The 12037-nt window shown below is 48.7% G+C and overlaps 1 protein-coding gene across 1 annotated transcript in view; it reads left to right on the top strand.

The window, feature by feature from the left end:
- The first annotated feature begins 8876 nt into the window (after positions 1 to 8876).
- CD177 (CD177 molecule) overlaps positions 8877 to 12037 on the top strand; it is a 9503-nt gene continuing 6342 nt past the window's right edge. The window contains exons 1-5 of the mRNA XM_011963130.1: positions 8877 to 8978; positions 9066 to 9206; positions 9420 to 9605; positions 10966 to 11088; positions 11298 to 11414. Of these exons, the coding sequence (XP_011818520.1) occupies positions 8927 to 8978; positions 9066 to 9206; positions 9420 to 9605; positions 10966 to 11088; positions 11298 to 11414 (619 nt within the window). The 5' untranslated portion in view covers positions 8877 to 8926. The remainder of the gene's footprint in view (positions 8979 to 9065; positions 9207 to 9419; positions 9606 to 10965; positions 11089 to 11297; positions 11415 to 12037) is intronic.

Raw genomic sequence — 12037 nt, forward strand, 5'->3', positions numbered from 1 at the left:
ATGCCTCGCCCTGCTTCAGCTCTCGATTGGCCGGCACTCCCTAGTGAGATGACCCTAGTACCTCAGTTGAAAATGCAGAAATCACCGGTCTTCTGTGTCGCTCGCGCTGGGAGTTGGAGACTGGAGCTGTTCCTATTCGGCTATCTTGCTCCGCCCCCCCAACAAAATTTTTAAAAATGTATATTTACCTCACAGAGATTATTCCAGGAAAAGAAGTGGCCCTCAGTGTCAAAGGATGCAAAACTAACTGGTGAGCTCCTGGCAGGTTTAGCAATAAAGGAGGATGTTGCTGACCTCAGAACAAGCTTAAACAGTTTGTTCTTTTATAATTTGGAGTATTCCCTCTACCGCCTATTGTTTACTTTTGACCTTTGATATTTACGCTATGCAAATTTATCAACCCCTGATTTTACTTCTTCAAAGCCAATACAAGGCTAGTCAAGCCTGATTTCCTCTTACAGGAACTAAGGCTTTTTCCCCATGGTATTTGTGTAACCAGGTTACAAGATTTAAAAATCTGTTGCAAGTGACAGTAATTTTAAAAAAAGAAAAAATCAAACACTCCCTGGTCAGTCTTCACGGGGCATATGTGGCCTTGTGGCCCCGAGGAAATATGGCTCTTTCCACAAGTGCTAAGTCCACTCTCTCCACCAACCCTAAGATGTTAGTTCCACAGCACTGCCAGCACTGTGCTTTGTCTATTTCTTTGTTTGTCTTTTTTGAGAGGGGGTCTTGCTCCGTCATTCAGGCTGAAGTGCAGTGATGCAATTTTGGCTCATTGCAACCTCCACTTCCCAGGCTCAAGAGATCATTCCACCTCAGCCTCCCGAGTACCTGGGACTACAGGTGTGCACCACCAGGCCTGGTTACTTTTTTGTATTTTTGGTAGAGAGGGGGTTTCTCCATGTTGCCCAGGCTGGCCACGAACTCCTGAGCTCAAGCGATCTGCCTGCCTTGGCCTCCCAGAATGTTGGGATGGCAGGCGTGAGCCACTGCTCCTGGAGTGGGCTTTATTTATTTCTTTTTCTATTTCCTTTTCCTGTGTGGTGAAGAGATTGAAAACCCTGCCTTATTTTGCAGGAAGAGTTGGAAGGCTAAAAAGAGGAAGTAAATTGTTCAGGTCATAGTGAAACGATAGCAGGTCTAGAATAGCAGCCTCTTTACTCAAAGCCCACAATTTCCAAATAGCACAACTTCCTTTCTCTTTATGCTTTTTAGGGATTTTATTTATTTATTTATTACTATTTTTTGCCAAAATGAAACTCCAGGTCAAAGGACTTTGTTGGTCTAATGTCAAATTGGCTTCCAAATTGTTGATCTAATCCACAGGGCCACCAGCACTCAAGGATATAGGTGCACAGCAATGCCAACCTCATGTTGTAATCCTTTCATTCATTTTTGCCCCTCTGGTCAGTACACGAAAGCCTGTAAAGATCTTTTGTTTTATTTTTGAGATGGAGTCTCACTCTGTCACCCAGGCTAGAGTGCAATGGCACAGTCTCGGCTCCCTGCAACCTCCACCTCCCGGGTTCAAGCTATTCTCCTGCCTCAGCTGAGTAGCTGGGATTACAGGCACACGCCACCATGCCTGGCTAATTTTTGTATTTTTAGTAGAGACGGGGTTTCACCGTGTTGGTCAGGCTGGTCTTGAACTCCTCACTTCAGGTGATCCTTCTTTCACACCCTCCTTCTTTCACCTCCAGCCAGCTTTTCCACTCTAAATATTGAATTCCTCAAAATTATCTTTGGAAAAGGGCGCAGACCACAGTCTGTTTCTATGATTGCATGGTTTTTTCTATGTCCTTAACCTTGGCAAACTAAGTTTCTAAGCTGATGGAGACCTGTCTCAGACACCTTTTGGTTTACATCTCATCTCTGGACTCCCCTTTAATCTAGGAGTGCTCCCCAACTACCTTTCATTTTCTTTAATGTCATTGAAAGTGAATGGTTCACTTTTTTTTTTTTTGTAAAGTCTTCCACCACTTGGATGTGTCTGACTCTGACTTTATGATTAGAGTAGTTTTAATGATTTTTGGCAATGTTCTTCTAGCTGGGTGTCGTGTGTCACATTCAGAAGGTCTTTAATGCCTGTTTGTCAAATTCTTGGTTAATTAACAAGTGCTCTGTGAGGTAAGCCATGGAGGCCATGTGAATGTCCTATTCCCCACCACGAGACCCTCTGTCTCCTTGCACACATCATGCCCAAGCTACTTTCAGAAAATTCTCCGTGATCATGGCAAATCACATGATGCTTTTGGTCCAGCTCCCCTGCTGCCCTCCTCTCCACTCCTCTGCCCATTACAAGAAGCCTTTACACCCAGGCAGTTCAGCACCCAGAACTGCTTCCATTCATCCCATTCAAGGAGAGGAAAACTGAGCCCTGGGAAGGAGAAGTAAAGCTGGAGTCACAAAGCCAGGAAATGATGGCCAGGGCCACGAGTCAGGCCTTATAAACAACCTGCACTCTTCCCCTCCAGTGCAGCCTGCCGAGGACGCTCATCAGTAATCTGAAGGTTTCACTTCCAGCCTCCTCATCTGCCAAGCGCCCAGCATGTTCCAGCAAAGACAAATTATTGCTATGGCAAACTGATCTGCATTCAGCTTATAGGACTTTATGTTATAAAGAGGAGGGATCTACGGCACTTAATGAAAAGTTACACTTAAAGATTTTTACAGACCTGACTGGGTGTGGTGTCTCACACCTGTAATCCCAGCACGTTGGGAGGCGGAGGCAGGTGGATCACCTGAGGTCAAGAGCTCAGCACAAGCCTGGTCAACATGGTGAGACTCTGTCTGTACCGTAAATACAAAAATTAGCTTGGCGAGGTGGCAGGTGCCTGTAATCCCAGCTATTCGGGAGGCTAGGACAGGAGAATTGCTTGAACCCAGGGGGCAGAGGTTGCAGTGAGGAGAGATCATGCCACTTCACTCCAGTCTGGGTGAGAGAGCGAAACTCCATGTAAAAAGAAGAGAGAAAGAAAAAAAGAATAATCTATACTTTTTTTTTTTTTTTTGCGATAGAGCCTGGCTCTGTCACCGAGGCTGGAGTGCAGTGGTGTGATCTCGGTTCACTGCTGCAACCTCCACCGCCAGCTTCAAGTGATTCTCCTGCCTCAGCCTCCTAAGTAGCTGGGATTACAGTTGTGTGTCACCATGTCCAGTTAATTTTTATATTTTTAGTAGAGATGGGGTTTCACCATGTTGACCAGGCTGGTCTTGAACTCCTGACCCCAAGTGATCCTTCCAAAGTGCTGGGATTACAGGCCTAAGTCACCGTGCCCAGTCCCCTTAAGAATAATCTTAAGAAGGTTCTTGCTGAAGCACTTAGTGGTGATAGTTACAATGTCTACTCCTTGTTTTTAAAATTTAAGAATATTTTAAAAGCATGCGTCGTGTGTGCATAAACAAATACAGTAAAATGTGAAGAGTGGGTGTAATCCAGTGAAGGGAATACTGTACTGTCCTTGCAGCTTTTCTGCAGGTTTGAAATTTTTTTTTCTTTTTTTTTTTTTGAGACGGAGTCTTGCTCTGCCGCCCAGGTTGGAGTGCAGTGGCATGATCTTGGCTCACTGCAACCTCTGCTTCTTGGGTTCAAGTGATTCTCCTGTCTCAGCCTCTGGAGTAGTTGGGAACTACAGGTGCCTGCCACTACACCAGGCTAATTTTTGTAATTTTTTTTTTTTGTTATGTTGAGACGGAGTCTCGCTCTGTCACCCAGGGTAGAGTGCAGTGGCGCTATCTTGGCTCACTGCAAGCTTTGCCTCCCGGGTTCACGCCATTCTCCTGCCTTGACTTCTCGAGTAGCTGGGACTACAGGCGCCCGCCACCACGCTGGCTAATTTTTTTGTATTTTCTAGTAGAGACGGGGTTTCACCGTGTTAGCCAGGATGGTCTCAATCTCCTGACCTCGTGATCTGCCCGCCTCGGCCTCCCAAAGTGCTGGGATCACAGGCGTGATCCATCGCGCCCAGCAGTTGTTTAGCTCCTCTAGGGCTCAGTCTCTTCACCAATAAAATTGGACGGTTAATGGGATCTCTCTTTCTCAAAGAACTAAAAGTAGAACTATCATTCGACCCAGCAATCCCACTCCTAGAAATCTACCCAAAGAACAAGAAATTGTTTTATCAAAAGATACCTGCACTTATATGTTTATGACAGCACTATTCACAGCAGCAAAGCCATGGAATCCACTGAAATATCCATCACTGGTAGATTGGATAAAGAAAATGTGGTGCAGATATACCATGGGGTCCTATGCAGCCATAAAAATAAAATAAAATCATGCTCTTTGCAGCAACATGAATGCAGCTGGAGGACATAATCCTAAGTGAATTAATGCAGAAACAGAAACTCAAATACTGCATGTTCTCACTTTTAAGTGGGAGCTATACCTTAGATACTCATGGACATAAAAATGGTAATAATAGACATGGGGACCTCCAAAAGGCGGGAGGGAAGGAGGAAGCCAAGGGTTGAAAATCGACTTATTGGACGCTATGCTCACTATTTGAGTTTCGAGTTCAGTAGAGGATCCAGCACGATGCAATATACTCATGTAATAAACCTGCAAATGGACCTCCTGAATACATAATTTAAAAAAATAAATTTTAAACATAGGCTCGCTCTCACTGTTGTGGCCGTGCCTGAATGAGCGCTCAGACAACGGCCTGAAGCAGTCAGAGTTCATAGTGGTCACCCTGTTCATTGTTTGCTGAGAACATACTTTGAGTGGTACAAGGCTCTTAATATTTACCACAACCCATCGGGTGCAGTTGACCATGGTGTCGGTTTACAGAAGAGCACAAGGAAGTTCAGAGAGGAGAGTGAATGGCCAAAGGTCACACAGACAGAAGCAGGAGAGTTGAGCCAAGCAGCCTGATCAGACTTTTCTGTTCCAGTCTCCTGTAACTCTGTGTCACCCTCCCTCTCACCCACTACAGTTCAGCCACCACCTGCCCTCTTTCTTCCTTTCTTTCTTTCTTCTTTCTCTTTCTTTCTTCCTCTCCTCTCCTCTCCTCTCCTCCCTCCCTCCCTCCCTCCCTCCCTCCCTTCCTCCCTCCCTTCCTTCCTCCCTCCTTCCCCTCTCCCTCCTTCCTCCCCCTCTCCCTTTCTCTCTTTTTGTCCTTTCTTCCTTCTTTTCTTTTCTTATCTCTTTTCTTTTTTTTCTTTTGACAGGGTCTTGCTCCTTGCTGGCTAGAGTGCAGTGGTGCGATTTCAGCTTACTGTAACCTTGATCTCCTGGACTCAGGTGATCCTCCCATCTCAGACTCCTGAGTAGCTGGGACTACAGGTGTGCACCACCGCACCTAGCATTTTTTTTTTTTTGAGATGGGTTTTGCCATGTTGCCCAGGCTGGAGCGCAGTGGTACGATTTTGGCTCATTGCAACCTCTGACTCCCAGGTTCAAGTGATCCTCTCACCTCAGCCTCCTGAGTAGCTGGGACTACAGACACATGCCACTATGCCTCACTAATTTTTTTGTATTTTTGGTAGAGATGGGGTTTCACCATGTTGCCTAGGCTGGTCTTGAGCTTCTGAGCTCAAGTAATCCACCCACCTCAGCCTCACAAAGTGCTGGGATTACAGGTGTGAGCCACCATGCCCAGGCCTGGCATCTCTTTCTAATTCTTACCTAAACCAAGGTGGATCTCACCTCATGGCCTTTGCACCTGCTCCTCCCCTGCCTGGAATGCTCTTTCTGCATGTCCTTCCAGGGCTGGCTCTTTTTTTTCCCCCATTCTGCTCACAGCTAAATGCCACCTCCTTAGGAAGGCCCTCACTGATTTCCTACTAGCCAAAGCAGCCAGTTCAGTTGTCTACTTTCACCTCACCAGGTTTTCACTCTCTACCCAGCACCCTGAACCACCTAATATTTTTCATGCTTCTGTGTTGGTTTAGAGTCTGCCCCTTCATAGGCTGTGAGCTTGACAAAAAGCAGCGGCCTCCTTCTTCTTTGCTTCTCTGTATCCCCAGCCACTAGGATGGTGTCTAGCATATATTCCAGCCTCAGTAAACATTTGTTGATTAAAGCAAGACTTTCTTTAAAATTTAACTTTTATTTTACTTCAGAAGTACGTGTGCAGGTTTGTTATTAATATATAGGCAAACTTGTGTCATGGGGGTTTGTTGTACAGATTATTTCATCCCTCAGGTATTAAGCCTAGTACCCAGTAGTTACTTTTCCTGATCCTCTCCCTCCTCCTCCTCCTCCCACCTTCCACCCTCTGATAGGCTTCAGTGTGTGTTGTTCCCCTCTATGTGTCCATGTGTTCTCATCATTTAGCTTCCACTTATAAGTGAGGACATGTGGTATTTGGTTTTCTGTGGCTGTGTTAGTCAGAAAAGGACAATGGCCTCCAGCTCCATTCGTGTTCCTGCCAAGTATATTATCTCATTCTTTTTTATGGCTGCATAGTATTCCGTGGTGTATGTGTACCACATTCTCTTTATCCAATCTGCCATTGATGGGCATTTCTATTGATTCCATGTCTTTGCTATTGTGAATAGTGGTGCAATGAACATACATATGCACGCATCTTTATAATAGAATGATTTATATTCCTTTGGGTATATACCCATTAATGAGATTGCTCAGTCAAGTGGTATTTCTGTTTTTAGGTCTTTGAGGAATTGCCACACTGTCTTCCACAGTGGATGAACTAATATACACTTCCAGCAACAATGTCTAAGTGTTCCTTTTTCTCCCAGCATGCGTAACTTTTTGACTTTTTAATAATAGTCATTCCGACTGGTGTGAGGCTGTATTTCATTGTGGTTTTGATTTGTATTTCTCTAACGATCAGTGATGTTGAGCTTTTTTCATATGATTGCTGACCACATGTATGTTAAAGTAACACATTGAATTGAGTACCTGTGACTCTGTTTGCCTCTTTGCCCACCCTTCCCTTCCCTCTTCCATCAGGGACATTGCTTTAGGCCATGCACAATTCCAGGGCACCATTCACACAATGACAATGTGAATTGCTGGGGAGGGGGCAAGATTGCTAGGGTGCACAACTTGTACAAAGGGAGTGAGGGCTCTGCTCTTGTCTTCCCCTTTTCATTCATTCATTCATTCATTCAATATTTATTGAGGCTGGGGCTTGGTGGCTCATGCTTCTACTTCCAGCACTTTGGGAGGCCAAGGAGGGAGGATAACCTGAGCCCAGGAGTTCAAGACCAGCCTGGGGAACATAATGAGACCGTATCTCTACAAAAAATACATAAATTAGCCAGACATGGTGGTGCGCACCTGTAGTCCCAAGTACTGGGGAGGCTGAGTTGGGAGGGTTGCTTGAGTCCAGGAGATGGAGGCTGTAGGGAGCTGCAGTGAACTATGATTGCACCACTGTACTCCAGCATAGGTGAGAGCAAGACTCTGTTTCCAGAAAAAAAAAATAATTATTGGGCATGTACTATATGCCGTGTAGGTGGTGGAGACATAGCAGGAGATCCAACAAATACTTCCCTGTCTGTGTGGCAAATATTAAACTTGCAATAAACTTTGCAAAGACAAATAAAGATAAAATTTGTAGAGATATCAAAAATAAACATATAATTGCAAGTCACATCCATTTCTCTTTCTCTGCTATTCCTGCTCTCTCCTTCCCTCTTCTGTTTCTCCTCTGTCCATCACAGACACCCCAACATCCCTCTGCAGTCACTGACAGATAACCCTGGTTCCTTCCTGTCTTCCTCCTCCCTAGTGTGTTACAGCTGATTTGTACAGCCCTGGAAAGACCAATGGTTAAATAGCTAGGGATTTCATCAGCCCGGTTGGTAAACTGTTGGTAGCTTAAAATCAGACATGCTATGAGTATTTACACCAGAGAAATAGGTCAACACTACGAGGCAGAATTTGTGGGTATTGTTTTTCTGTAAGTTTTTCAGCACACCACTGCTGTCCCATTGGCTTCCAGCAAATAGATGTTGCATTTTTCAAATATATCCTAATTCTTTCATAGATATTCAGTCTCCACTCCACCTCTGGCCAAGTCTTTCCTGATGGTGGGAAATTGGGGACTTTCCTGACGGTAGGAAATGTTGTACAGGACTATGTTGTACTGTGAGGGTAGAGAATAGAAGAGAAAACATGAGAGAAAAACATGAAAAGGAGAATCAAAAGAAAAGCAATATGGGAAGCAAAGAGAAAGAACAGAGAAGTGGGAAGCCAGTGGAGGGCAGAAACTAGGCCAGAAGACATGGGGACAAGCCAATGGCCACTGCACAGCGTCCCCACAGGTAGTTGGGTCATTTCCCCATCTGGGGTACAGAGGTGGCCAGGGAGCCCATGAGAAATGAGGAAACTGCCTTCCCAAACTACTGGAGCAACAGGGTGGGGGTGGCGATCCACATAGCTGGCCTCAGGAGGAAAGAGCGCTGGCAGTCTGGACCAGGGGCACCCTAGGGTGAAGATGCCACAGTCTCTAATTGTGGAGGGCCTGGGGATCGGGACTCCTGGCTCTGAGGCAGGAGGGGCTGGGGGCCTGGACTCCTGGGTCTGAGGGAAGAGGGGCTGGGGGTCTGGACTCCTGGGTCTGAGGGAGGAGGGACTGGGGTCCTGGACTCCTGGGTCTGAGGGAAGAGGGACTGGGGGCCTGGACTCCTGGGTCTGAGGGAGGAGGGGCTGGGGGTCTGGACCACTGGGTCTGAACCTCTGGGTCTGAAGGAGGAGTGGCTGAGGGGCTGGGGGTCCTGGACCCTCCAACTGAGGGAGGACAGGCTGGGGGCCTGGACCCGAAGGTCTGAGGAAGAAAGGGGTCCCTGATAGGCCGGTGGGGCACTCGAGACTTGGGGTGGGGCCCAGGCCTCCATTTAGCAAGGCCCTCTCCTCCCACCCTTTCCTGGGCTGGCTGCTTAAGGGCTGGTATAAAGGACTTGTTTCCTGGTGAAAAAGCAGAAAGAGATTTTTAGCCACAGACGGGTCATGAGCCCGGTGTTACTGCTGGCCCTCCTGGGGGTCACCTACCCACTGCCAGGTGAGTGATGACCCTAGCCTAGAGGGGACCTCCCTGGAGGCCGGGCAAGGGAACCCTGCTGAGATGGATTTGCTCTTGCCACTCCAGGAGTGCAGGCGCTGCTCTGCCAGTTTGGGACAGGTCACAGCGTGTGGAATGTGTCCCAGTTGCCCCTGCACTGGACCCCTAAGGAGATCAGCTGTGACAGCGGCTTGGGGTGCCAGGACACCATGGTGCTCATTGAGAGTGGTGAGAAGGCCCTGGGGTGCAGAGACCCCGCCCTGTTCCCTCAGTCCCTCAATCCCTGTGCAGTGACTTGGGAGCCACCCCTCCGGGAGGAGCGACCCCTAGGGTCCCAGTGATCCTCTTTATAGCCTCTCAGCTATGCAATGTAGCAGCGTCTCCCTCCAGGACCCTGGAAACCTGACCTCTGTCCTCGCTTGCCTCCCTCTCTTGGTCCAGGATCCCAAGTGAGCATGGTGCTCTCCAAGGGCTGCACGGAGGCCAAGGACCAGGAGCCCCGCGTCACTGAGCACCGAATGGGCCCCGGCCTCTCCGTGCTCTCCTACACCTATGTGTGCCGTCATAAGGACTTCTGCAACAACCTAGTTACCACTGCCCCGCTTTGGACCCCACAGCCCCCAGCAGGTGCCTGTGGGAGGGCTGCAGGAGTGGGAGGGGCTGCCAGGAGGGGTTCTGGTGAGCGCAGAGGGGCTGTTATGGAGTCCCTCCCACCCTCGCTCGCTGTACTGCCCCTTGCTCGCTCCATCCCTCCCCTGACTGCTTCCTGGCCACTGCCTCACCCCGCTCCCTTTCCATCCCTCTCCACTCACTCCTGATCCCTCCCACCCACCTCTGCCACCCAGGACTCGCCGCACCTCTCCTCTTCTAAGAGCAAACAGGACGGGTTTCTGATATGAAATCACCATTAACTGGGTCATCCTGCATTCAGTTTTTTTTTTGTTTTTTTTTTTTAAATTCTGTTGCGTTTCGTTCAAGAAGTTCTCCTGCAGGTTTTTTGCTATTTCCTCTTCCTAAAGGAGACTGAATTGTAACTTTCCACTTTCCTTGTCTGGTATTATAGAGAGTCTGGGGAGATGTTTTGCACTTCTTTTATTGGAATAGCTTGTGGATACAGAAGTTTCCTGTTCCTGGAGGTTTAGCAGCCCTTGCAGGTGAAGGCACTGGCTCGTTCCGGACATCCCCTCCTTCCCTTGACCAATGAGTCTGCTTCTGTGTCTCCCCTCGGAAGGCCAGACTTTGTTGAAAGGTTCAGACCTGACCATGTCTGAGTCTATATGAGGCCTCAGCAGACCCCTCCTCCACCCAACTTCCCACCAAGAACCTTTCTTTCTTCCTTCCTTCTTTCTCTCTCTCTTTCTCTTCTTTCTTTTTCTTTCTTTCTTTCTTTCCTTCCTTCCTCTCTCTCTCTCTTTCTTTCTTTCTTTGTCTTTCTGCTTTCTTTTCTTTTTTCTTTCTTTTTTTCTCATAGTCTCGCTGTGTTGACCAGGCTGGAGTGCAGCGGTGTAATCTTGGCTCACTGCAACCTCCGATTCCTGGGTTCAAGCGATTCTCCTGCATCAGCCTCCCAAGTAGCTGGGACTAGAGGCGCCAGCCACCACGCCCGGCTAATTTTTGTATTTTTAGTAGAGTCAGGGTTTTACTATGTTGGTCAGGCTGGTCTTAAACTCCTGACCTCGTGATCCGCCTGCCTTGGCCTCCCATAGTGCTGGGATTACAGGCGAGACCCACCACGCCCAGCCAAGACCACTTTCTGTACCCAGTCCTGGTGCCTCTATCCAGACCTCCTGTTCTCTCTCCCTTCCTCTTTCATAGGTTACATTTCTTTATTTTCCCACATCCAGATCTCATGATGGGAGCTGCAGAAGGCCCCTTTGGGAAGACTGAGCAGGTTGACTCCTGAGGCCAGCAAAAGTGGGGTGCAGAGAAGGTATCTGATCAAATCCAGTGTCCTCTCAAGTGCCCCCTCACTCTGTCACTTCCCTAGAGCCAGGATCCTTGAGGTGCCCAGTCTGCTTGTCTATGGAAGGCTGTCCGGAGGGGACAACAGAAGAGATGTGCCCCAAGGGGACCACGCACTGTTATAATGGCCTCCTCAGGCTCAGGGGAGGTAAGCCTGGGACATCGGGGTCCCTGAGGGGACTGAACGGGAAGGTTTGGGGACTGAGATCTTCATCTCTGGGGAGTGAGGGTGAGCTGAGGCGAGGCATGAGACCCAGAGGAGGGTGGGTCTGGCTTCCTGGAGCTATGCCTGCCTCTGAGGGTTGAGTGGTCCTCAAGGCAGCATCACTGACTCTCCCTCACTCCCCCTTTCTGCAGGAGGCATCTTCTCCAATCTGAGAGTCCAGGGATGCATGCCCCAGCCAGGTTGCAATCTGCTCAATGGGACGCAGGAAATTGGGCCCCTGCAGGTGACTGAGAACTGCAATACGAAAGGTGAGTCCCACCCCTAGGCTGTGCCCTGCACTGCAGCCTCGGGGCACGATGACACATGGGGCATCCAGAGCCATCACGCCAAAGCCAGTAGGAGGAAGGTCAAGGATGCAGGGTGGGTTGCTTGGCATGAGACTTTAGGCAACAGTGAGTGCTGGGGCCCCTGCTGGCTCTCATGCTGCTGAGAGTAACTGGTTGCTTCAATTTCTGTGTCTCCACACCCCTGACCTTGCGTAACCCTAGGTCTCCCACTTCCCTAGGCCACCATAGCCTCTCTGCCACCCTCACCAGCCCCCGCCCTGCCCATAGTGCTGGAGTGCCCCAGCAGCCTTGCCTGCACAGGAGAGAACATGAGAGACAAAATCAAGGGCACTTTAGGTGTGACAGAGAAAGCAAGAGTTAAACGAGGACACTGAGAGGGTCCCCAGTTACCCATTTAGGTGCTGCCATGGAAGAGAGTGCCAGGGAATGTCTCCATAAGAAGGGCTCCAAGGCGACGGGAAGCCATGCTGGGGAGGCGGGGGTCTTACAGGAATCCCAGCTTCCCTCCTAGGAGCAAAGTCTTTCCCTACCCGTGCCTCTGTTTCCTTGTCTGCCCACATCATGCTAACCCTTAGAGTTTAGAA

Source organism: Colobus angolensis, unplaced genomic scaffold (assembly GCF_000951035.1).
Source record: "Colobus angolensis palliatus isolate OR3802 unplaced genomic scaffold, Cang.pa_1.0 Scaffold60, whole genome shotgun sequence".
In the NCBI taxonomy this organism is placed as follows: Eukaryota; Metazoa; Chordata; class Mammalia; order Primates; family Cercopithecidae; genus Colobus; species Colobus angolensis.